General features: G+C 44.2%; 1 protein-coding gene across 1 annotated transcript in view; it reads right to left on the bottom strand.

Moving 5' to 3' along the window:
• Positions 1-26209, bottom strand: part of LOC138520913 (cytochrome P450 2A13-like) — a 314460-nt gene that overhangs the window by 128410 nt on the left and 159841 nt on the right. Inside the window, exon 3 of the mRNA XM_069633340.1 lies at positions 25338-25487. Coding sequence (XP_069489441.1) covers positions 25338-25487 — 150 coding nt within the window. The remainder of the gene's footprint in view (positions 1-25337; positions 25488-26209) is intronic.

Genomic DNA, 26209 nt, shown 5'->3' with positions numbered 1-26209 from the left:
GTGTTGTTATGGGCAGAGAGGTTTGGACTCAAGTTATCCCTGAATGGCACCAGGTATGTAGTTCACTGTGTGTGCTTCACAGGGGCTGATTTGCATGAGAAGTATGTTTGCTCAAGCTGATTGCCTGCAACCGCTCCCTGAGCCGTTTGGCCAACCAAGAGCAAGGGTGGTGCTGTGGCTGAGGGCGATGACTCTCCTGCATATCGACTGGTATGCCATTCTGTGTGACAACATTGTGCAGGACACATGCTGCCACAATGAGTTTACATACTACTGGTCAAGGGAGAAGAAACATGACTTGAGCACCCCGAATGTGTACTCCATTATACCTCTAGTGGCTCTACGTGCTGCATTGTACCTTGCCTCGTCTGGTATGGCAGGATTCCTGAATGTCATGAGAAGGAATTTTAATAGCGGGTAGGCACTAACCGTGAAAATGTTTAAAAGGTTATTATTGGCATTGATTGTCATGCTCTGTTGTTCAGTGTGTCACGTGAATGCATGCATACACATGAGAGTTGATACTCACTGATGAGCCAGGCATTGCCAAAGGTTCCAGATTCCAGGGCCTGATAGAGTGATGACTGGTTGTAAATGTAGCTTTCATGTGTTCTTCCAGGAAAATTGGCATTGACTTGCGTGATGAGTCTGTTTGCATCACAGATGACCTGCACATTGGTGAAATGCCAATGTTTCCGGTTGTTGGTTTTCTGAGAGATTTATTTAGAGTTTTGGATTTTTGAGCTAGTCGACCTCTGGAGTGGCCTGCCTTTGTGCTGTAGTCCTTTGCTTGTTTCTGGCTTCTTTGCTTCCCCCTCTCAGCAATTGGCTCAGGCAGTCAGGTGTCTCTTTGCCTCTGTCCTGTCAGCCAGCCATCTCCCCACTAGTTCACCTCCCTTCCTTAATGCAATCTGTAGTCATCCTGCAGAGAGTCCACTAGGTAAGCAGTCTTAAGGCCTGTTTAATTCTTGGTGATTGCCTTTCACACCTGCCCGTTTTGATGGAGACAAATTACAATGTAGCCAAAATACAAGCTGACTTGGGATTTTTCAAGACTGAGTTACCCAATTTCGAGATCACTAGAAACAAGACTCTTCTTGTGGGAAGATGATGTGGCTAAAATCTCTAGAATGGATCAATAAATTGCTGAACTGTGACATGCCGTTCAGAATTTCAAAATGTTGAAAATCAGAGCCAAAACATGAGTATCAGAATGTATGGAATTCTAGAAAAAAAGGAGGGACCAAACATCAAAACATGTTATAAATTCTTGCCCTAACTTCTCAGATTGCCCAAAAAAGGTTTCTTAGAAATCCAATGAGCGCAAAAGGCTTGGACCTGAAATCAAGACCTAAAGGGATTGCACACTTCTTTCAAGTCATCAAAATTATGCGAGCGGCTAAATAAATAACCATATTGAAATAGGCAGGTCATAATATTTTTGTCAATCAATATTATTCCACCGTGACATCTCTGACCAGGAAGAGGTTTTTGAATGTGCGAATAACCTAAAGATCCCCGGATGGCCTTCTTCCCCAGCATGGATTAAAATCACCAAGGGGGGGAAGGCTTCCTCTTCTGTGATCAACCAAATGATTTACAGTGATACATCAGCAAGCTGACCCGGAATAAGATGAAGAATTCCCTTTGACATCAGCTTCTCCCATGCCTGACCGGTCTCCGGCTTGAGCTGCATATATGCTATCATTTTGTGCGAGCAAAATAAATTGCCCCTTAGCCCTATATGTTAGGCCCTTCATTTCTTGATGAAATTGATACTCACCACTAGCAGCAAATTGTTTCTGGTCAATCATGAGTTATAGTTCTTGTCAATTATCATTTTCATATGATTCAATATTCTGGTCGATCAAAGCTCATTTTTAAGTTATTCCCATTTTTTAAAAAAAATAAACAATTTCAAATTTTGATATGTTTTATTGGACTGAATGAAAATATAATGTTGTGGTGCCAAATGGGTATTTATGAAAGCAAGGCATTTAAAAGTCATGCAAAACTGCTCACAGATAAAAATGATCAAAGCTACTTTTGGAATCCCTGTTATTAATGACATCATGATAGTGAAATGGCATTTCCCCCTCTTTATGAACAGCTATACACCTTAGAGGTATCCCTGTTACACAATGGCATTTCCCCCTTCCTACAGAGTACATCCTAGGAAGGGACCAGGCCAACAGCTCCAAGACATGGAACCTGCATAACCATTGAAAATCCCCTTCTTGCCATTACATCTAAGCCACAAGGGAAGTCCCACATGCCTGATAATCTCATCACTTGAATATTTATAAATGCCTGCCTGCCATATCAGAGAAGCAGTGCCCTTTTTCTTTTTAAAGCATAAATGTTAGTGTCCCCAAGCCCTGGACAACAGCTGCCCCTAGTGAAAAAAAACATTAGCCTCCTTTTGAAATCAATCAGGACTGCAAAATATTTATCAGCAACTAATCTGCAACATTAACCATAGAACTAGGCAATTCAAAATGCCAGCTGGCAGAATCTCCTTCAATACCAAGAAGGGTTTTGATTGTGTTGAGCAAGTGCTTTGTTGGATGGGTTTAGCCCTGTTAAGCTGTCACTGGTTGGACTCCTATATTCTTGTTTTTGGGCGTAGGGTATAGTTAACAATACCAATTCCCAAATATTTCACTTTTCAAGAAGAACCCACCAAGTTTGACCATTATCTTTCCCTCTATTATTCGTATCGCGTATGACGCTACTTCACGGAATCAGGAAAGATCCACACATTTCAGGGATGAAGGTCAAAGACAAACACTACAAGCTTTATGTGGATGATGTTCTTGTTACCTCACCTACCCCAGAAGTTCATTCCCAAATTGATAGCTCTTAGTGGTGACTATGCTGAAGTGTGCAGATACAGGGTAAATTGAGATGTAACCAGTTCTTCCTCTCACTGAATTATGTTCCCCAAGTATACATTACCAATCGCTGATTGATCCCAACAACCCTAATCCCCCGCTCGGCCACTATCCAGATCCTCTGCTATCCCACCATCCTTACTTGTAACCCACTGGGGGTGCCCCTTATGAGCAGCACTCAGTTGCTTCCCAGAGAGGATTGTGCTTTATATATCCCATACATAAATAAATCCCATAGATGCAGACCTATATTTGAACATTATCCTATCTACTGAAAACCCAGAGGGCTTAAATGCTTAGGTCAATTATTTGTCCCCAGCCTAGATAACACAGGACCTTTAAAGGTCCAGAAAATTGTGGACAGCATCGAAGTGTATATTGAACCCTGAATCTCTTTATATATTTCTTGTTGATGTTTCCAAGAGACAGTTAAGATGGTACAAGTCCCTAAAATGTTTCACCACTCAGCCCTATTAATATTTCAATTTCCGATGTTATTTTTCACTACTGTGGATTATACACTCACTACTACAGGCATGGTTTTCACAGAAGCACTGGTACCGTTAGCAATGGTGGCGGTGCTTCTGTGTCCCCATTACTGTGGGAATGGGAACTTACAGTTTCCACCGTCTGATATCCTGGGCCACCGGGAATTGTTATGTCCCGGTGGCACCGGGATCTCAAGCGGCGGACTGATGTTAAGAGGTCAGCGGCAAATAGCTGGTTACCGCCGTCCTTGTAATGAGGCCCAAAGTCTCCTTCAATAGAAGAGGTGAAGTGCAATTTCCAATATTTCAAAATGATCAAAGAGACCGGCTAACACTTGGTGGATCAGTGAATCATCAGACATCCCACCACCATGAGCATCATATGAGGCAGAGCTCATTTCCTTTAAACATTTCCAGTACACCACTGTGAATAATCCTATTATCAAATATTATGTCACAAACTAAAGATTGTAATGTCTTATTATTAGTGGATTTGAGGGTTAATGGATAGCTACAGGGGTTTTTCCTCCTACAGTATGATGAGCCCTTGAATTTAAAAATTGTAAAAATTCCGAAAAGAAACATTTGGTGATGAAAATGTCAAGGGTAAAAACACATGCAACCCATCAAACCATGTTGTGTATCTATCTCTTCAGCCTCTCCTTGCATAACATGTTCAAAAGAATAAGCAATCCAAAATTTGGGAAATGTCCACACTGATTTTGGAGTTTAGAAGTAGACTACATCGCGTTGAGCTGAGTGTCTAGATCAGGATTGTCCAACTCCAGGCCTCGAGGGCCGGATACCTGATGGGTTTTCAGGATATCTCTCATTAATATTCATGAGAAAAAATGTGCATACGTTTAGAATCATTGTATGCAAATTGATCTCATAAATATTAAGAGGAGGTGTGCTGAAAATCCTCCATGAATCCGGCCCTCGAGGCTTGGAGTTGGACAACCCTGTCTAGATGTTAGAAAACGTCGTTCTGAGTCGTTGCCTGCTGACGCTTCTGATAAGGTCGGCAAAAACAACAGAACAGCACATACTTCATGTGTTAAGTCACCTTCCTCTTGTGGAACAAGGTCGCTGGATCAGCGTGCCTTTTTGACAGCCAGGGCTCGTTTCCTAGAACGCGTTAGGTTGCCATGGCGATGGGGCCATCATCATCAATGTTTCCTTCGCATACAGCATTGCGGTTTGTCACGTGATCTCGCACACTTAAGAGATTCCAACTGTGCTGCGGCGCTGCTAATTGTGAGTTGCTAATTTTTTGCTGCATTTGTTTCACATTTTGGTATTTAGACTTCGGTTTGCTGTTACAGATCTTGCTCTGTCTGACCCTTTCCTGTCCTGGTCTTGCCTGCTTGGTTTATGATCTCTGGCCTGCTTTATGGACTACTATCTGCCTGCCGTCTGTGTCCCTGGATATACCCACACGTTGCTAAACCATGACTCCTCTTGTATACCAATTGCCTTGTCCTTATCTGTTGTGCCACTACGATCATTAACAGCGATAGTCATACCAGTGCATCCACACACTACTAGCGTCAGTGCTGTACTTCTGAGAGAATATGGGAACTATCAGAAACAACCGCCTTCCAATATCCGGAGCACTGTTGCCTTCAAATACAGATCTGGTAACCTGTGGGAGTACACAAACCATCACTAACAAAAGGCGGTCTTCTCCCTGCGCTTCTGGTCTACCAAAGGAACCTTCACTTGTTTAGGCGTCCTTGTGTCGTTGGGTCTGGTGGTCCTGTGATGACTAGAGACTGATCACCTTAGGGCTAGGTGTCCTTGTGCTGTCGGTCTCTGTGGCTTTGTGGGAACTAGAGTCTGGCCACGATTAGTGTACATTTTGACTCATTCACGTTCTTGGTGTCTTGGTGGACTACAAGTATCTTGGCTCATAATACCTGGACACTGGTAAATTATTCCTCCTTTTCTTCTGTTTGGGGTCTATCTGAGATACTCTATGTGGTGTTTTTTTGGGTTTTCTTTGACTCTACGTATATTCTACTGTAGGAGAAGGCTTGGGGTCCTGTGTCATTTCCTTTGATTGTGTCATTGTATCTGCAGTTCAGACACAGGTGAGTTCTCCACTCCATGATATATATATATATATATATATATTGGAAGTTGTGTTCTGTTTAGCCCTTGGTGGTAATTGTACCTATTGCCCTACAGGTACTGTGATGTGCTCTCGGGTACGGAGTTTGATCTGCTCGGGATATCCTGCTTCCACCACGTCCACTGACTCCCATCTTCTGGTCAATACCTCTCCCAGTTTGTAACACAGTTGTCTTCACATAGGAGTCCTATTGCCTTGAGGAACTCCTCGGCTACACAACTTGTGCAAGGCTGTCTGGATTCCTAACACTAGACTACATCACGTTGGGCTGAGTGTCCTGACGAAAGCTCAGGGGAAACAATTTCAATGTAAACTGGAATTGAAGGAAGTTTACCTCTGAGGTGGAAACACTAGTGGGTCGACCAACATAGTGTACTCAATCACACTGTTTACTAACTATACTGATATTTGTTGTACATATGACAGACTTCTGGAGAATAACACCCCATTATATGGGCTGTTTTATTTCAACTTCTAATTTTCATGTTCATTTGTTGTATGGTCTGACTCCTCAGGCAAGTTTAGATATAATTGCTCATTACAATGTTCTATATCCTTATTTCAATGTACACCGGAATGATTCAAAGAATGTTCTAGCCAAGAATTGTATGATCTTTCTGATCGCCTTTTTCCCACACAGCTTGCAACAATCCCCACACCTACACATGGTACTTTCTATATGGGATTGGATTATTGCTAGGCATAGTATGATTTCCTGTTATGGCGCTATTCCTAAGATTGTCTGATCACTTTTTTAAATTCCTTTTTGGACATCCAGAGTTGATGCCCCTACTTCTGTTTTGTCGCCATCAGTAAATGGCACTTACCGAGTCTTCATATCTTTGACAGAAGGCGTTGTTCTGAACAACGTACACTCATTATCCTCACCAGCTGATGTTTGCTCTCACACCCCCGTGATATATTGGCTAAGAGGTCTTGCCCCTTTCCAAACAGGAGGCTATTGCAGTAGCATCACCGCAACTATAAGACTGTGCACAAATAGTTCACATCCTTGTTATGGTCAATATTTAAAAGAAAAAACGATTAGATACATCAAGTGTGAATGTTATGCTTTGCTAAAGGTTCCTATGTTGTGCACAGTCGCCCCTCGCGTGGTTCCTTGGCGCTCTGGCAGCTCTGCAAAGGAAGAGGGTAGGGGTAAGTTAGCAGGACTCCGCGGGAAAAAAGAGCAAGGGAGCTGTGATGTGCTGTTCGCAGCTTCAGTTCAGTGACACCATTCGCTGAGCCTAGGTGTGCTTTTTGGTTGGTTGCCTGTCATGTGCTGTTGTGCGAGACTATGTATGGATTGTTTGGTTGTTGTGGTGTAGGGAAGTGGGTGCAGTTTGTTGTACTGTAGAGGTATGGTTGTGTTTAGTTAAGAGTTTGAGAGGTGCATGCAGAAAGATGAGTTTTATTTAGTAAGAAGAGTCAGTGGCGGTGCCTTATCCTACACCATCTGTTTTTATTGACTATTGCACGTATCCCTTCCCCTGTCATGTATTTTGATGCAATACACTTGACCCCCCATGATGAATGCAGATGAGTGGGTCCTCAAAGGGCTGTATCTGCCCCTCCAGTATATTGTTGGTGTGTCGCCGGTACCACCCCCACAGGCTCCTCCAGGTTGGGATGTGTTCCCCCTTGTCCTGCGGTCGATCGGTTCATATCTGGGGGCATCTCCCCCCCTAACTGTATTTTGGCTGAGGTTCATATGGTACCCTCCCTGATCATCTTTCATAAGCCCACGAACATCCATCTCTATTGATTAGCTTTTTCTCTCAAGTTTCTTATTGATTGTCCTTTTATTATGTGTCTTCTGCTTTATTTTATGTTTCTTGTTATTTGTATTCTTGAATGGGACAGGACGTTCTTTTTCTTCATTTTGCAATTATGCAAAAAAACAAATGTTCTTTTTATACAGCAACATGGTACCTTTATGCCATAGAGCTCGTAAGAAATAAAATACATTATTATTATCATTATTATTATTATTATTATTATTATTATTATTATTATTATTAACAATAATAATAATTTTTTAAAAAAACATGTCAGACCATAGAGTCTATGGGCCAGATTCTCAAAGCTTTTTTTGACGCAAGTTATGAGATGAGCTAGCACACCTCCTTATGCAGCAAAAAAAGGAGAAGCCCACTTCACAAAGGGCAACTGAACGAGCGCATCATAGATGCGCTCATTCATATGCCCCCTGCCCCATCTGCACATTTGAACAAATATGGGGCGCTTCTGGGCATTTTAAAACATGTACCGAATTCACATATGGGATGTGAACCCATAGAGGGGGTACTTTAAGACAGTATTTTAGATGGATGGGGATGCAGGTATTACTCTTACATCAATTATCAGACCGACTCGGGAAGTTTGGCAAAACACCCGACTGTTTTATTAACAATGATCTAAAACAGGGAGTTACAATGATCGTCAACGGACGCTCGCTCAATTTCTCTCAAAGCATCTCATGTAAAAACACAGCTTTTATAAAAAGAAATGTGCCACAATTGACATCATATTTTACGTGGCAGAATAAGAAAACCTACAAGGGAATATGATAGGCTTAAAGGGACATCTATGTATACCTTCTATATCGGCAGGAGTTGGAATTGGCTATCTAAAGTCAGGGGGGCAACTAAGCCCATCCCAAAGTGAAAGTTACTTTCTTCTATGCACTTACTCTATCAGAACCATCCCTGGACCTAGTATGATAGCAACCTCGTCAGTCTCCTCCTCACTCCCCTTACTTGTCCCCCCACCCCTCCAGCACTATCTGAAATGTTGTCAGGCCTAGTACGAGAGTCGCTTCTTTTGTTCCTCCCCTCCCTTTCTGCACCCCTATCTCTCACCTTTTGTTTTCTCAGGCTCTACCAGAAATGTAGTCCGGCCTAGTACGGTAGTCGCCTGTCTGTTTCCATTTCCTTCCCACTCACCCCCTCCCTTTCTTATCTATGTCTTACCTCTTGCACTATCTGAAATGTTTTCAGGCCAAGAACAATAGTTAATTTCACATCCTCACTGCTCAGGGCCTGTAAGAACGTCATTGTATTTTCCCTTGTTCCCTCACTTGCCTTGAAGCGCTTTGAAACACATAATTGGGTATAGGCGCTATATAGATAAACTATCATATCATATCAAGTCATCTTCCTTGTCATAAAAATATATGACATCCTATTGGCTTCTCAAACTTAAGGGCTCTGTACTACGTGGCCCTTTACAATTGGTTGGCACACTCGTACCCTTCTGGAATATTCCACTCGCTGGCAGCACACAACTGGCAACCCAGGTGCAGGGAGGGGTGAACTAACTTAACTTCACCTTTTCACAAGTGACTCTCACCAATCCTTCATATCTGTCATGAACCGAATGTACATAGATGCATTTTCAAAAAACGAATGCCCAGGATGCCGAGACACGGGCAATCAAGAAGGGCTCATCCACACAAGTGGAATCATATAATTAAAGTTTGAAAGTGAATTCTAAATCACATGTGGCACGATTTATTTTGAGAGACAACCGACTTACTGTTTTAATAATCATTTAAATCAGAATCATCATCCCTTGCACTTCTCTTTGGTCGCTTTCTTTCCAAAAGAATACATGTATAATGCTCATGGAGTACATCAGACATCATCCTGCCTACAGGAGGAATCATATGAACACTTGTCAGAGAAATAGGTGACTTTATATGTGTCACTAGTGTAGGTACAATTACATATGGCCGTGGTTTTCTTTTAACATCCAGCTCTGCATAGGTCACTGGAGTGGGAAGGATCAAAGGTACTCCTTTTTTGGGACCAACAAAATAAACAGTGTGAATCAACAACAGCACTACTTCAAATTCCCCATTAGCTCTGTGCCTTACTACAACTGAACCTGAATGTCTTTCTTCATCAGTTTGATACATTTTTTGAAGACCCGTCAATAAAAAGAACCTCCCCCTATGGGAGTATTCTCTTTTTACCCTTGGGGTCTCGTCATAGAACTCTTCATAGTTAGAGCACTCATGCACCTGCACATCCGCTGCCAGTGGTTCAGCTACAAATGTGGCAGGGTTCATTATTTTACACCTGACTATTTTGATTGGCAGGTTTGATATAACCACTTCATAAGCAGAAGCCCTTTGAGATGTTAGTTTACCCTTAGGTTTCTCCAAAACAGAAAACAAATCATGCTTAACAAATAAAGTCATGGAACACCCCATTACAATGCTTGTACACTTTTCAACAGCGAACACCGTGGTGGCAGCGATTGTTCGAAAGGAAAGTGTCCTCTCATAACTGGATCTAAATTCCAACTATAATACGCCTGAAGCTTATACCCTAGTGTGGTTCTCTGCACTGCTATCATAACTTTCCATTCATTTGCGAAAACAGGAAGGACTCCTCAGAATAGTTAGCAATTCCTAAAACTGGAGCTGTACAAATTGCTCTTTTCAATTGCTCAAATCCTTCCTCCATTTCCTCAGTCGATTCTATTTTTCCTTGTTCCCTTGTGCTTTTTTCAAAGCCTGCAACAGGTGTCCCGTTTATAAACTGTAATCAAATACCTATGCTCTAACATGGTTGAACAATCCCAAAAACTGCTACATTTACTTTATCATGTGCAGCTTTGGTGTTTTCAAAATCGCCTCAGCTCTTTCAGGTGTGTGTAACTTTCTTTCCCTCATGTGAGATTAACTGGCCTATATATAACACCTCTTCCTGACAATATTGCAACTTCTCCTTGTCTAACTTTTATCCTTTGTCTGTCTAAATAGTAATTAATTTAAATCGAATTTCATCTGCACTCTTCTGTCGTGCTACAAGCTAAAATGTCATCTACATATTGCAGCACAACGCTTGGCAAATCAATATTGCTTAAGTCCATCTGCAGGACCCTATTAAAGATCGATGGAGACTCACAGTACCCTAGAGGCAAAATGAGTGCTTTTCAGCTTAACTTGACAAAATGTAAATGACGAAGATCTTGAGAATTCTTATGCAACGGGATTGAGAAAGCCGCATTTTTCAAGTCAATCACTGTGAGATATTGTGCCTCTAGGGGAATACTACATAGAATTGTTGTAGGGTTTGGAACTAGAGGAAACTCTGTTTAAACAATCTGGTTAGTTGGTCTCATGTCCTGAATTAAATGCCACCACCCTCCTTTTGATTTTTTCACAGGATACACTGCAGTATTACACAGTGACTCTGACATCACCAAAATACCTTGTTCCATCATGGCTGATATAGTCTTAAAAATACCTTCATCCGCTTCTTGAGACATGGGATACTGTCTTACTCGAGGTAAAATTGCTCCTGATTTCATCTTAACCTTCACTTCTCCCACCCCCTTCAACAGGCCTGCATCATAGGGTCCTGTAATCCATAAAGAGGTTGGCACCTTTTCCATGTCCTCATCAAAAAATGCTGGGCGCTGACGTACTATCATCATTCCCTTCTTTCTATTTTGATCCAATATGTAATACTCATTTTGAACACTACTTCATCATCTGACGGATAGTCTCTAAACATATCCTCATTAGTGACATCAGTCAATCTATACCTTTCCTCAATAGCAATTACCATTTTCCATGGCCTGCTTTTGTCGTCAGTTCCTTCGAGCATGGCCAAATCCCCTTGTACTCTGGCTGCCTGCAATTCTAGGGGAATAATGTGTCCCCCCTCTTCGTCCATAGACACCTGTGGCCTAAACAGAAATTCATCAGGAATCCTCATAATTTTGGCCACTAAGCCAGGTAGCCATGTCAACAAAATGCTCACCCCATAGTGAAAAACCTCTGGTTCCAAAGGTGCTCTGTAAACGCCATAATAAATTCACCCACATTTAAATAATCTCTTCCTGGCATGTAACACACTATTCATTCATCAGTGAAAGAAATCGTCATATTTAACTTCCTCATTAAATCTCGGCCCAAAATATTAACCAATGCCTGTTTTGAATACAATAATGGGACAGATATATCACACTCTCCTATAGAGACAGGCAATTGATTAGTAAAAGGAACTCTACCTGTAGCTCCAGAGAAGCCTTGCACATTCATGACATTTCCTGATAATTAAAATGTTCCCTTTTATATACATGAGCGAGTTACACCTGTGTCTACTAAATAAGAATAGGATGTGCCTCCTACAGTAACATCAACCCTTGGTTCCTCTTGAGGATTAGGTGTCAGCGATAGTACTGAACACATCAAGTCACCCTGTGAGCTGTCCTATTGGGGATACATACTTATCCCTGTACCTGTAAAGGGACTTCCTCTCACGGCAGAGACACCCTCTACTCTAGGAGTTAATAACTGTCCCATGTTTGGACTTTGCTGTATTGGCATGAGTGCATGCTGTGACTGCCCTTGCAGCGGATTCAATGGTGCTTGCTGTGCTTGCAAAGCCTGTTGAATTTTCCATGATTGTGCCTGATACACTGCCTGATCTTGGACAAACCCGTCCCATTTTGTAAACTATATGCTGTAGAATAAGCTGTCCCCTCTCTTGAGAATTGCCCATTCTGTACATATCCTTGGCTCCGACATGTTCGCACAATGTGCCCTGTCATTCCAAATGTCCTACATACATGAGGGAATCTTCTCACTTGCCCTCCCTGCATGATTTGATTATCATTCTGCATTTTCTGAAACCACCTTGGTTGCTCTGGAAGCCACTTTGATTATTCTGAAAGCCACCTCTTCCTTTGAAAACCATTCCTCTGCCTCTTGGCACAAATCCATTTGCTCACTGATTCAACTGCGGTTGATTACTTGCATGTAACATATTCACTGGTTGCTGCGTTCCGACCCCTCGCCGCTTGTCAGTACGGCTCCTTCTATGGCGTAGGTTGACAATTTCTTCTGAACTAGCTTGGTTTCCTTAAGCTTTCTAGCATCTTCTTTCTTCTTATTTTTCTCTTGTAACAATTGCAATGATGCACAATAGTGAACTGTATCTCTGCCCATTGCTTTGCTTCTATTCCCACTAATTTATTGAGCTGCTCTGTACCTGCTCTGGCAGTCCTTGATACAAAATGTAGTAAAATACTGGTATTGATTTTCCCCACGGTTCCTTTGTTGCACCCATATCTGACATATCAGGATACTGTACTCTGAGCGTTTTTTAGACAGCCACCCTACAATTATTAAACAGCGCTCGATCATGAGCTGTGTTCTGTGCTGTGACACTTGAATAGCCTGCTCTTGTCCAAATGTCATTGGCCCTTTCCCCAAGAATAGCTGCTAGGAGACCCTTAATGTCCCCTATAGTTAGAGTGTTTCATTCTTTCATCTTCCCTAGCTCATAAATCCAATTCCCCGCCCCCTTCATTAAACTGGGAATTTTACATCTGAAATTATACTTATCCATCTGGGGCCAGGGAATATACTGTGGTCTGACCCCTCCTTTCTCCAATAAGGGGAATTATGTAATCCCAAATCCGCAATCGGCTCCCATCGTCCGCCTATCCATAGTGTGGACAATGGTTCCTGATCACCTTCTACCTGAAAATGACCTCAACCTGCTCACATATGGTGGCGATTCCCCACTGTCACTATTCAATCGTCCTTTATAGTATTCTAAGTACTCCATAGGCTCTAGCGTCTTATCTTTAGGTTGGTCTAAATCTGACAATCTCACTTCCTTGTCTGCCTGCAGACATCCCTCAAGACCAAATGCACTTTCTCCCTCTTCCTCACGGAAAGTTTCTCTGTCTTCGTCTGACATATCTAGTCCCCAACTAGTATGGCTTCCTTCTTTCTTATCTCTGTTTAAAGTTAGCCTGTCCAAAGACAAGGTTCTTTGCTCGAGACTAAATGGGCTTCCTTCTTTGCCTTGTGACTGGACAACTATAGATCGAGCTTCTTTTCCCTTGCTTCTTGATTCACTTTTTGTCCTCATCTCCTGACAAGCTTAATAGATCCTATCTCTGTTACTTCCTATTTCAAAATTCTCATATAGGTTTGCCCTAGATGGTCCAGGCGTTGCTTTTTGTGACGGGAGAAACTCCTCTATATTGCCCCGTGATATTACTGGACTAGGTTCCATCAACACTCTCTCAATGCAATCAATGTCGCATGCAATCTGTCTCCTTTTTTGTTCCATTTCTTCATCAATTCTCTTCATTTCATCGCTTCCCATCTAACCATTTCTTCCTCCTGTCTTTTTACTTCCTTTCTTTCATTTGCTCTACGCACCTCTTTGTTCTTTTGACTTTGCATTCTTTTATCTCGTCATTTCTGTTCGACTCCTCTTCTCTCTTCTTTTCTAGCCTGTCTCATTCTTCGATTTATCTTTGTGTTATCATATTTTCTTTGCTCTTCTGCTCTTTCTTCCTTTCTAGATGCTCCTCCTGATATATCTGTTCTTGTCTTTTTCTACTCTTCCTTCTAAACTCATCCTCCTTCAATCGTTTCTCTTGTTCTCTCTTTTTTATCTTACTTGTCTTGATCTTCTCCTTGCCTTACTTCCTCAATACTCTTCCTATCAAGCTTGAGCAATATCTGTCCACCCATCCATTCGTTCTGTACCAGTGCTGCCTCATCAGCTCTGTCTTTTTCTCCTTTCCATCTCTTAATTTCCTGTTCCATATCTAGGGTCATATTCGACCGTTCACTTTTCTCTTTGTGTTGTAAGCTCTTAGAGATCACTTACTTCTCTGGAATCCTTTCTTATCCTGTCATTGCTTTCCGTTCCCTTAATAAATACACTCCTTCATCTTTTGTACTATCGCCATTTACTTCAGGCACAGTAAAGGGAGAGAAGGCTCAGCACCTTCCTCCCCACACTGGTTAAGTATCCAGTCCTCAAGAGGCGGATCTTCCCGTTCCTCCTGGTACATTTTCCAAAGCTCTAAACTAGCTAACCTCTTTTACAATTTCTTCCCTGTACACGCAGCGGGCAAGTATGTGATGCTATGTTGCAAAACCGCTTTTTGACAACGTTCCTCCTTGCGTCCATGGCATGAACATTTTATCTGCTGTACCCTTAACCCATTCTGCACTGTACTGTTTGAGCTTGGGTGCATGTTTTGGCAGTTGCTTACAAAGATGCATCAGTGGTGTAACAAGCCCCATTGTGGCAAGTCTCAATTGACTGTCAATGCTTGCTGTTATTTTACACAAAAATACATTTAAACAAAATAACAAATATGAGGGCGCACCAACATTCACCACCCAAGCCTCTATTTTCCCACTTTTACTCCAACCTACCTACTCAGTTGCAGTCCTGGACTGACCTACTGGGACACCGGGACTTTCCTCTGTGGACCTTGGAGTCATAGGGCCTCTTTTGGGGGAAGGATACATAAATAAATGACTGGGAACGAACATCCAGGCCAGCCTGAAAAGTTCGCTATCCACTGGCTGCAGCATTTCTTTTCTGCCCTTGCCGACCCGCTGAGTCGACCCCGTGGCTCGCGCCTGTGCCTTTGTGAGGGGAATCGACTGCAAGTGCCCTCTGCTGCGCTCGTATCACATGAGCAGGTGCAGCGCAGTCCGGACCGACCTGACCTCGGTGCTGACTCAGTGCCTCTGCTGCTGGTGAGTGTAGCATTCTCCGCCCACCAGACCACGAGGGAGGGGAGCAGCAAGCAACATTAGGCGCTGCTGTTTAAGGTGCGATTACTATTAGAAAATGTAAATGTTTTTTATTTTGGGCTAATCTTCAGAACGGTCGATCACTGGAACTCACGCACGTTACCAATCTTTCCAGAAGTCCTTAACGCCAAACGTGCAACACTTGGTCCTCGCTTGCGCAATTAGGGCACTCTTTATGTTGCTCAGCCATGTAAATAACGTTTAGCTGTGTGCAAGACTAGGGGGATGTACCGTGTAGGGGTAACTGTCAAACGGTGGGCAACATGTGTTGGCCTGAAATGGATCACAGTGGCTGTGACGCTCTGCGTGCTCTCCAGTTCCCCCTTTTCAAAATTACTTGTACAAAGTGGGAGCCACAAGTAACACATGCAGCAGTGCGCGCTGCATCCAGGGGCACAGGGAAATAAAGCGTGTTCCTCAAACTGGCATTTCTATCTTCAGAACTATTATTACTTTAGGAGTTGTGCATGTCTGCATACACTCAGTGGGTGTTCAATTCTGTTTGCTTAAGTGACTTTCTCATGACTTTTGTTGGCGATGCATCGTGGAATGCGTCATTTTGTGCCATAAAACGGTATTTTTGCAGGATTTTGGTTGCACATCGTTCATGGAGTCGATGATGTGATAGTGAGCCAGGGTGCAAGAGAGAGGGGGCAGTGTGCGAGAAAAAGAGGGTGCACGAAGGTGGGAGAGTGCCAGGATGAAACAAAGAGAGTGTGTGTGCAGAGGTACAAGAGAGCAAAGGTGCAAGAGAGAAAGACGGGGTGTGACAAAAAGAGTGTGTGCACGAAGGCGGAAGAGAGCCAGGGTGCAACAAAGAGGGTGTGTGTGCAAAGGTGCAAGAGAGCCAAGGTGCAAGAGAGAAAGACAGGGTGTAAGGAAAGGAGTGTATCCAGGAAGGTGCAAGAGAGCCAGGGTGCAACAAAGCGGGTGTGTGCAAAGGTGCAAGAGAGCCAGGGAGCAAGAGAGAAAGACAGGGCGCAAGGAAAAGAGTGTGTCCACGAAGGTGCAAGAGAGCCAGGGTGCAACAAAGAGGGTGTGTGTGCAAAGGTGCAAGAGAGCCAATGTGCAAGAGAGAAAGACAGGGCGTGAGAAAAAGAGTGTGTGCATGAAGGTGCACAGAGCCAGGGTGCAACAAAGAGGGTGTGTGTGCAAAGGTGCAAGAGAGCCAGGATGCAAGAGAGAGACAGACAGTGCACAAGGAAAATAGCGTGTGCATGAAGGTGGAAGAGACCCAGGGTGCAACTAAGAGGGTGTGTGTGCAAAGGTGCAAGAGAGCCAGGATGCAAGAGAGAAAGACAGGGCACAAGGAAAAGAGGGTGTGCACGAAGGTGGAAGAGACCCAGGGTGCAACTAAGAGGTTGTGTGTGCAAAGGTGCAAGAGAGCCAGGGAGCAAGAGAGAAAGACAGGGCGCAAGGAAAAGAGTGTGTCCATGAAGGTGCAAGAGAGCCAGGGTGCAACCAAGAGGGTGTGTGCGCAAAGCTGCAAGAGAGCCATGGTGCAAGAGAGAAAGACAGGGTGTGAGAAAAATAGTGCATCCATGAAGGTGCAAGAGAGCCCTTGTGCAAGCAAGAGTGAGACTGTGCGAGGGTACGACAGAGCCAGGGTGCTATCGAGTGAGAGGGTGTGCCCAAGCAAAGGCACAAACAGGAGAGCAAGGGTGTGGGGCGGGGATGGTGCACATGATGGAGAGGGGGCTGTGGGTGATGAAGATAGGGCTGTCTTGAGAGGGACTGGGGCTGCGTGAGAGGAAGCAAGGGATACGTGAGGAAGAGGGGGCTGGACGCAAAAGGAAGATAGTGCATGAGAAGGAGAGTATGTGCATTAAAGGGGAGTGAGTGCGGTGATGGAAACCAAATACATTGACCCAAGGCCCTGAGCTGCCATCGCCCATGTTATATTTCGCTCACATTGTGCTCCCTCTCCTCCGAGCCCGTGATATGTTAACCTTTGTGTGTTAACTCCCCTTTTTGCTATGCCCTTCAGAGACACTCTGCAATCTGCCACCCATTTTCACATTCATAAAAAAGAGGTTTTTGTTGGTGCTTTTTTAAAAGAAAACATTCGGTTTAACATTTTATGTTGAGAAAAAATAATGATAATCATAATCTGTCAGTGTCCCTTTATCACAAAATGTGCACAGCATTTACCTGTGTGTTGTTTAATGTTCCCTTTTCATACAGTGTGTCGGGTGGGGGGAGCTTTTCAAGAATGGTTGCTGCTAACCATTGTTCTTGCTCTAGCTTGAATGCCAGCAAGGCCGACTCAAACTCCTATCCTTCTAATGTTGATACATGTAGTACTATTATGTTGGAAAACAGTAAGATCGGATTTTACAGTGCTAAGAAGCAGTAGCAAGAACTAGATACAAAACAAGTGAATGAATCAGTTTCCTTTCAACCAACAGTTTTTCCTAATGTTTTATGTTGTCGGGTTCATTTAGCATGTGATTTTGTGCTCTGCAAATCAGCTTTATTAAACACACAGCCATGGTTCTAGTCTTGACAGATAACAATGAAGACACTAATATATGTTGATGCACATTTCATGGACGGATGGGAGGTAATGTGCAAAGCTGGATAACATTGGAGACTGGGAAAACCACACACCGTGTACACAATTCCAGGTTCCAGTCTTGGCTAAATTGTGTGATTAATTTTACCCAAAAGGACCAATTTTCCTAAAGGCTAAAGATAGATCACTGAGAAGTGATTAATTTCAGTTTCCAATATAAAAAACCCTAAACCCTTTATTGCTAAATTCACCATTGTCATGCCCCAGATCACCGAAATTCTCCACGCCCTAAACACACTCCTATCAACTCCACCAACTCCACGCCCTTTACGCCCAGGCCATTTTTACAATGTTTGCCTATGGTGCCCTTTATCTTGTTTATGCTAGTGATGTTGAACCACGGTAGACCCACTAGCACAGCTGCATGGGCAAATATGGCTACACTTGCCATATGATGGCAGGATCAAGGCACGAGAGGGTACCCTGTACCCTGTAAAAGATGTTTATAAGCTGGCACTCCACGAGGCTGCATTTAGCATATCATGGAAGCAGCTGGGCAAGTGAAGCTGGATTTAGCATTTTATGACTATAACTGGCATCTGAGGTTTTAACTGACATAACCTGATAGTAACCGGGCACAGCGGCAGGACTAGTGTAGGGTATGATTGCTCGCCTAGGTGTGCCCTAGGTGTGCCCTTGGCATATCTTGACAGCACTCATGGGATATCGCTATAGCAGCTTATTTAACATCTAGCTGCCAACTAAAATACCCTTTTTTCTGCTTTAGATATATTTGCTGTTAATTGTGCACACATATTTTAGGCGCTTTTACTTTTGTCACATCACTTCTTGTAGGGTCATCAGGAGTGGGTGGGGTGGTCAAGGGGCACCAGATGCCCCTTCCAGTGAAGTCACAAGTGTAAAATGTAATTTTCACTCCCCCTTGTATTTTGGCAAATTGACATCCTTAACACCACGAACCCGGTGTTCATTTTTTATTTTGCATTTTTAAAGCACTCACACAGCCCAGGGGCATCGAGGTGCAGTTACAGGAGTTAATTATCTTAGTTGCGTAGTTGTTTGTCTTAGTTGCGTATTTATAATGCATTTAAATACCCAGAGGTTACCAAGCGCGGACCCGGGGATCGAACCTGTGTTGCTCCGTGTCGTCTTGCTACAAAGACAAGCATGTTGCTGCTGAGATATTCTCCTGGGACGACGGTTCATGTTATAATGGTGAAGTTGGTGGTGGTGACAGGGGTGCAGGGGAGGGGGTGTTTTGGTATGCTGTGCTTCAGTACCTCGTATCTGCTATGTGCACCATGGCGGTTACATTTTCAGCTGAAAGCTGTATTTTTTAATCAACAGTGATGGCCAAAATGCCACATAAATGTAATTCTGTTCCATAAAAGTTTGCTCTTTGTGATCCATGGCGCAATGCCCTGGATGTCTGGTATAAATGAGAACCGACTGAATCATCAGTCTCTTTTTTTCCAGCCTAACTTCTTCCATCGTTGACATGCTAATTTCAGCAATTACACAAAAGGGTCTGTCAAGCATAATAAACAATGAAGTTAAACAGGAAATAAACATTGTTTAGAGGTTTAGGTGGAATTAGAAAAACAAAATCTTAGAAATTAAAAAAAACGTCTTGTCCTTGCTGTAGGTTGAAATGACCATTAAGCCCTGTATACCAGGGGAGGTGTTTTTTATTGCGGGTTTATGCCCAACACCAAGTTATTGCCGCAGGCATAGCAGAGGGCAATAATTTGGGCAAGAGCATTATCCTAGGTGATAAGACTATTAGCACTTTGTGGTAAACTAAAACAAAACAGTGTATTTAATGTTGGTTGTTAGGCTTCTGCTGAAGTCAACATATGTGCAAGAAGGTCAATAATTAAGCAATATGCCCCGAGCAGCAGGGGCATTACCGAGTCAGGTAATGCCTCGGGGCCCATAGTTATAGGCCTGAGCGAAGCAAGGGCCTTAACAAAGGCCCTGGGGCATTACCGGACTCGGTAATTTCCCCGCCATGAGGGGCCTATTCCTATTAGTAACCCAGCCCACAAGACTGGGGTACTAAAAGCATTTTTTTATGTCCTGAAATGCTACAGCATTTTGGAACAGAAAAGAAAAAAAAATGATGACGAAAATGGCCACCGGGAAAGGGAAAACGGAGTCAGTTTTCCATTTCCATAGCGGCCGCTGGGAGCGGACGCGCTGGGAACAGAAGTGTTCCCAGCACGTTCACTCCTGAAAAAGGAGAAATCAGAAGGTAAGTGGGGCTGGGGGGTGTTGGGAGGGATGGTACGGATGGGGAGGGGTGAGGTGAGGAAAGGGAAAAAAAACATACCTGAGTCCCCGGCGGGGGGCGATGGCAGCTTCTCAGCCGTTTGGAGGCTTGGTGCGGGGATAGCCCCGCTTCGAGCCTCCTCATTGGCTGAGGGGCTGCACGCCCCCCTTCAGGAACAATGGCTGTGGAATCCCAGCTGAGGTATTCCCACCCGGGTAATGACCCGGCGAGAGCCAATCAGAATGTGTTTTACCTTCTGGTTGACTCTCACTGGGTAGTAATAGAGATTATTGACAGTCAATAATGTCTTACGGATGCTGACAGGTTCCAATCCTCCAATATGTGTTATGAGCCAGCTCCCAAATTAAGCGCCTGAGGCAAACATAGGGCACTTAACGAGGGTGAAAGAGCTAAGAACTGTCCATCCAGCCTATCCATAGCGGGCTAGAATGTCACTGTGTTATTGGGAAATACTGGCCACATGGCCAAAAAATGGAGAGGATAAAAAGAAATCTAAGTAAGAGCCATTAAATGTGTCCAAAGTAAAGCAGCACTAACCTGTGTGCTGGCTGCATGCCACTGATTACAATGGTGGGAGGCTGGATAGCGGAGAATGAGTCGGACAGGAGACCGGTGGACTACGGAGTTGGGTGAAATAGAAGGCCGTGTCTGGGAGATAGAGAAAAGGTAAGGGGTGCCAGAACACAGAGCAGGCACTGGGGTAAGTGTTAAAAGCCAGGAGGAAAGTACAAGAAAAGAAGAACCAAGGTTATGGTGCGGGCGAGGATGAGGCAGGGAGATGAATTGAGACAAAGACGAAATGGCACAGTGTGAGAGTGGGGAGCAGAGATTTGATCAGGCAGCCATGATAAGTGAGGATTATTGCAGAGAAGAATGCCAACAGGGTATACCAACAGGGGCCGAGCGACCACAGACAGGCACATGAGGGGAGAGATAAGCAAGGAAACAGGAGGCAGCAAAGGGCACCAGTGTTGTCACACAGGGGGAGAGGAACATTCACTGTGGTGGAGAAGAGAGCCCAATATAAGAGGTTAATCCCTTCTCCTGCCCCATTGTTGCCAGGAATGGACTGGACTATAGGGAACTCTGAAGATTTCCCTGTAGGCCTCTGCACTCTGTGCCTCTTTTGTGTGGTAACCTATTTTATTTCCAAATGTTTGCATTGGAAATGGGTTGGGTTTGCTGAAAATGTGCAATATGGGGCGACTTTGAAAATTATTTCCAGGGCCTCTTTTGATTCCTGGTCCACCCCTGCTCGGTTGGTGCCAACAATGACTAAACAGATAGATTTAAGCTTCGATTTCTACTTAACACAACCTATCATTTGTTGCTCTTTGACACTTCACTTTTCTACTACATAAAATACACAAACAGACAGACTAGTCGATTTCAACACATATCTCCTCAGCGCTCTTCGCTGCTATCATTTTCCCCTAAAATACTCCAATAGGAGGGTAAATAATTCCCTCTCACAGATCTATCTGTGTGCAGCCTAGTTTTACCCACTTGGGTTTTGGAATGACTTCTTCTAGACGTTCCTTGAATGTAGGACTCTGGCTTACCAAGACACTCCTCGTCAGAAATCAGAGAAATGAAATTTACACATTCTCTGCACTCCTTTCATTTGTGCTGCTTTTTGAGAATCTGGCCTATATCCATTAATAATGTTATATATTCAGAATTGTTTTTCCAAAGTTAGATTGGTCTGGTGGCGCTTTCAGGGCGCCCCTGTGGGGCATGGTATATGTTGTATTTTGATATTATAGAACACTCCTGTATTCCAGTTTGTTTTCCTCATTTCCTATATCATCATTAAAATTCTAATAAATTATGAAACAGAAAAAAATAAAATCTCAAAAAATGCATCTCTAATTCAGGCCTGCGCAAAGGTAGGGGATACAGAGAAATATGCAAGATTGCAGATTATGTATGTGATACCTATCATATGACTGGCAACCTCATGCTCCAGATGTCCCTCTATGCATGTTCCATATGAGCATTCTACACACACTATACAATATGAATAACTGTGCATACACACCCACACCTCCTTCTCACACACACACACATACACATAAACCCACACACACACCAATTGCAATTTAATACGCAGAATACACACATATGTGCACAAGGCATTTATATGAGCGGAACACACACACATGCAGACAATATGCTCAGATTGTGAGTGAGCTCAATAAGCAGATCTAATATGCAAAGAACATGACTGAGTGTAACGCAAACATAATAACCCCCCTAGGCGGGCTGGAGCAGCCAATCAGGTTCCGCAGACTGAAACCTCTGATCTCAGCCTGCTTTCCAGGGAGCCACACACTGCCTCCCCCACCTGGGACTGCTATCTTGTCACCACCCTCCTTTCCCTTTTTAAAAAATATTCTCAACATCCCTCCCCAGCCTGACTTACCTGACTGTGGCGGCGCAACATTTTCGCTTCATTTCTCTTTTCCAGCCACCATGGAAATGGAAGAGGGGTTCTGCATATCACCATGGCGGCCATCTTGGCAAAGTATTTTCATTCATTGAACTGGATGCGCACTTTGCTTGGGCTGTTAACTCTGCCTGCCTCGCTGATACCGCCGCCACTCCCCCGCTTTAGCCCAGGGAACGGGTTAATAACACCATAATGTAAGTGCAACACCAAGTGCAATTCTTGGTATGACTCTGACCTAGCTACACTTAAACATAAGTGTAGAGTGGCTGAGAGGAAATGGAGGGCTTCTTGTTCATCCTCTGACAAACTGGCCTGTCGCCTTCTCCAAGGGCAATACCGACTCTCTGTCCACACTAAAAAGAGAGCCCACATCCAGGCCTGTGTCTCTCCGGGAAACTAACCACTCGGCCGATCTCTTTAAAATCTGCCAGGAGCTGGCCAACCCTGCTGCAGTCTCTACCTCTCCTGTTGCTTCCCAGGCCCTTTGCATGGCCCTTGCCTCTCACTTTCTCTCTAAAAGCCAGGATATCCTGTCCACCCTCTCGTCTCCTCCCCCTGTCCCCTCTCCTTCCTTGAACTCTGGCTCTCTTACAGCCACCCCCACCCTATTTATCTTCCTTTCCTCTCTTCTCCCCTGATGAGGTCTCTAGACAAGTCTGCTCTATGAAAGTCTCATCAAAACAGGTTCATCCCTGTTCTTCCAAAACCATCAAGGACCACATTGACACCCTCGCTCCTGCCCTGGAAGATTTCTACAACCACTCCATCACCTCAGGAGTCTTCCACTCCCCTCTGAAGCACTCTCTTGTGCACCACCTTTCAAGAAACCCACAGGTGACCCTTTCTGCCCGGCTAACTATTGCCCTATCTCCATCACTCCTGGGCAAGCTCCTGGAAAAGCTGGACATCTCGCAGTTTAACCTTCACCCTGATTCTGTTGGTTGCTTCACAACCATCAATCTGGCTTCAGAGCTGCCAGAAGTACGGAAACAGCTCTCCTGTACATCGCAAAGATTTGCTCTCCAACCTCGACTCTAACATCACCTCTGTCCTCATCCTACTCGATCTCTCTTCTGCCTTTAACATGGTCAATCATTCCATCCTGCTCAACCATCACCGTGACAACCTGGCCATCACCAATCAGGCTCTGGCCTGGCTGACATTCTTCCTCTCTGATCGACCCTCCCAGGTCCAACTTGGGTCCTTCCTTTCATCTATCCCCCTTTCTACCTGCAGGGTTCCCCAGGGGTCTAACCTCTCACACTGGCTCTTCAATCAGTATCTGGCAACTCTCGGCCACTGCATTGCCATTTTTTGCTCCAATTTCCAGTGCTACGCTGATGACACTCAACTCATTTTCAGGCCACCCTGTACCACCTTTTCTCCTTCTCTCATCTCTGACTGCTTATCTTCCATTCAGGATTGGTGTGCTGCCAACGATCTCTGCCTGAATGCCAACAAGACGGAGATCCTCCTCATCGGCACACCTTCACCCTCCTTTCCTGTCACTCTCTGGCCAGCCTCCCTTGGCCTTCCTCCCACTCCCACCTGCGAGACTAAGGACCTCGGGGTCATCTTCGACTCCATGCTTTCCTTTTCTGCCCACATCTCTGATGTCTCTAAAAAGTCAAACTTCCTACTGCACCTCCTCACCTTCCCCCAGAAGCTCAGTGTCTCTCAAGCTCTGGTTCTCTCTAGGCTGGATTATTGCAACAGTCTCTTTTTAAATCTTCCTGCTTCTACTCTCCACCCTCTGCAACTTATCCAAAACAGGACCGCGAGACTTGTCTTTGGCCTCAAGCCCTGGGATTGTATCTCTCGAACCCTGAAATCTCTCCATTGGCTCTCAGTGGCTGCAAGGATTAAATTCAAAACTCTCTGCATCATCCACAAGGCTTTCTGGGGCCTGGGTCCAAAATTCCTTCATCTTTCCCTCCATCAATACCTTCCCTCCTGAGCCCTTTGCTCTTCTATCTCCAACTCCCTGAGGGTTCGTAGTTTCTCAAAGAAACGAGCTCGGGGTAGAACTCTATCTACGGTTGGAGCCTCCCTGCCACTCTGAAACTGGAGGAGAACTATCTCGGGTTCCAGAAGCACCTCAAGACCTTCCTCTTCGCTTCTGCCTTTCACTCCTCCTCTCCCCTGCTGATCTGGTCTGCTCTCAGCATTGTGTACCCGGCTTACCCTCTGACTCTCGGACCCAGGCACCTCCTCATCCTGCCACCCATGCGCACTGCCTCTTGGCAATCCCTTGCACTAGGGGTCTGTATCTGGAACCATCCAGTCCCCTTTCTTCTCTGCACTTACCAGACACATCCTGTCTGTCGCCTCTTGCTTAGCACTTGCCATTTTTGCTGGCTGCTCTATTTTTGTTCAATGTTCTTACTATTTATGTAGTTATTATTTATCTGGATTATCCGTATTCTTTGTTCAGCACTTTCCACTTCTCCCCCCTCGCTTGCAATTCCCCCTTTCCCTCTCCCATGCACTTGCGTGTTCTCAATGTCACTGGGCCTAGTAAGATCGTTGTTTTGTACTCTTTTGTTCCCCTCCCTTGCCTCGTCGTGCTCTGAAACATTTGTGTACGAGCGCGATATGAAAAGAATATCAATAATACAATGCACACAGGAAATTGCTCAAATTGAGAAAAAAAAAACGTAAGCAGTCTTTGACACCACTCTTTTTTCTCAGCTGTTTCTATTCTTGTAGGAACTCATGACATGAGCAGTGCAAGGGGGTGCACGGTGATATAGCCGAAAAGAGGTTTCCTTGTTTTGTGTATTTTTGTGTTTTGCACATGAAACAAATAGTTATATCACCACTGTCTACGCATCATAATGTGATGTAGCAAAAAAATGTATGCAGTTCCTACTAGTGACACAGCAGGGTCATAATTATTTGAATCCTGAGTATTCATCGACTTTGTGACAAAAACCACCTACCTTTAGTGCTTTCAATCTCTGCAATGAGGTAGCCTGCTTCCTCCTTGACCAACTCTTCAATTATTCTCTTGCCCATGCCAAAATTCCTTAGGGTCGTGAGTGTAAAATGACGCATCTCCTTCCAACAATTTCCACTGCTTAAAACCGGCCCTGGGTAAAAGAAATCGGATTCAAACATTTGCCATTCGTCACTCCTGTGCCCAATTTAAGAAAGACTGCTGTAGGCAAGGAAGACTAAGAGAAGGTTCTAGAGTACGTATCTAACTTGAGTAGCAGAGAAGGACCTAGCTAGCACTGTGTCAGTTCCACCATCCTGCATAATAACAAATATGAATATACACAAAATGGCTGCACATGGGATATCCCATATCATATAATAACCAAAACATTTCCTCTTTGTTCATTGGGCAAATAGGTATTTTACGGTAAATCCTAAAATAAATGTAGCATAAGGATTCACAGTGTTATAAAAAATTATTCACCGAAACCCAGATTTATTCAATAATGTTATGGAAAATATTCAGTGTTACGAGTGGCCCAATGTTGAGGGCGTGTGTGTTCCCAGCGTTTCTGTGCCAGCGTCATGACTGTTGCGTAGTGAATACGGGATATTGCGCATGCGCGGCCGAGAACGAGGTTCGCGCATGCGCGTGTTCAATAAAGACGGTCCCGGCCAGCTGAGCAGGCAACACGTGTCCCGTGTGTGTTCTTGTGAGACGCATGCCTGCGCATGTGTGAATGCCGGCGGGGACCCAGGAGGTCCCACGCCCACACAACAATGACGCTCCTCTAATAAAAGGGGCTCTGCTGGCACATTAAAGGCAGTGCAGCAGTGCGCAGGAAGCAGAAACTCGTGTCTGTGGTTCTTTGGT

Source organism: Ambystoma mexicanum, chromosome 13, assembly GCF_040938575.1.
Source record: "Ambystoma mexicanum isolate Mex_15411 chromosome 13, UKY_AmexF1_1, whole genome shotgun sequence".
Taxonomy (NCBI): Eukaryota; Metazoa; Chordata; class Amphibia; order Caudata; family Ambystomatidae; genus Ambystoma; species Ambystoma mexicanum.
This window is presented reverse-complemented; position numbering and strand designations above follow the sequence as displayed.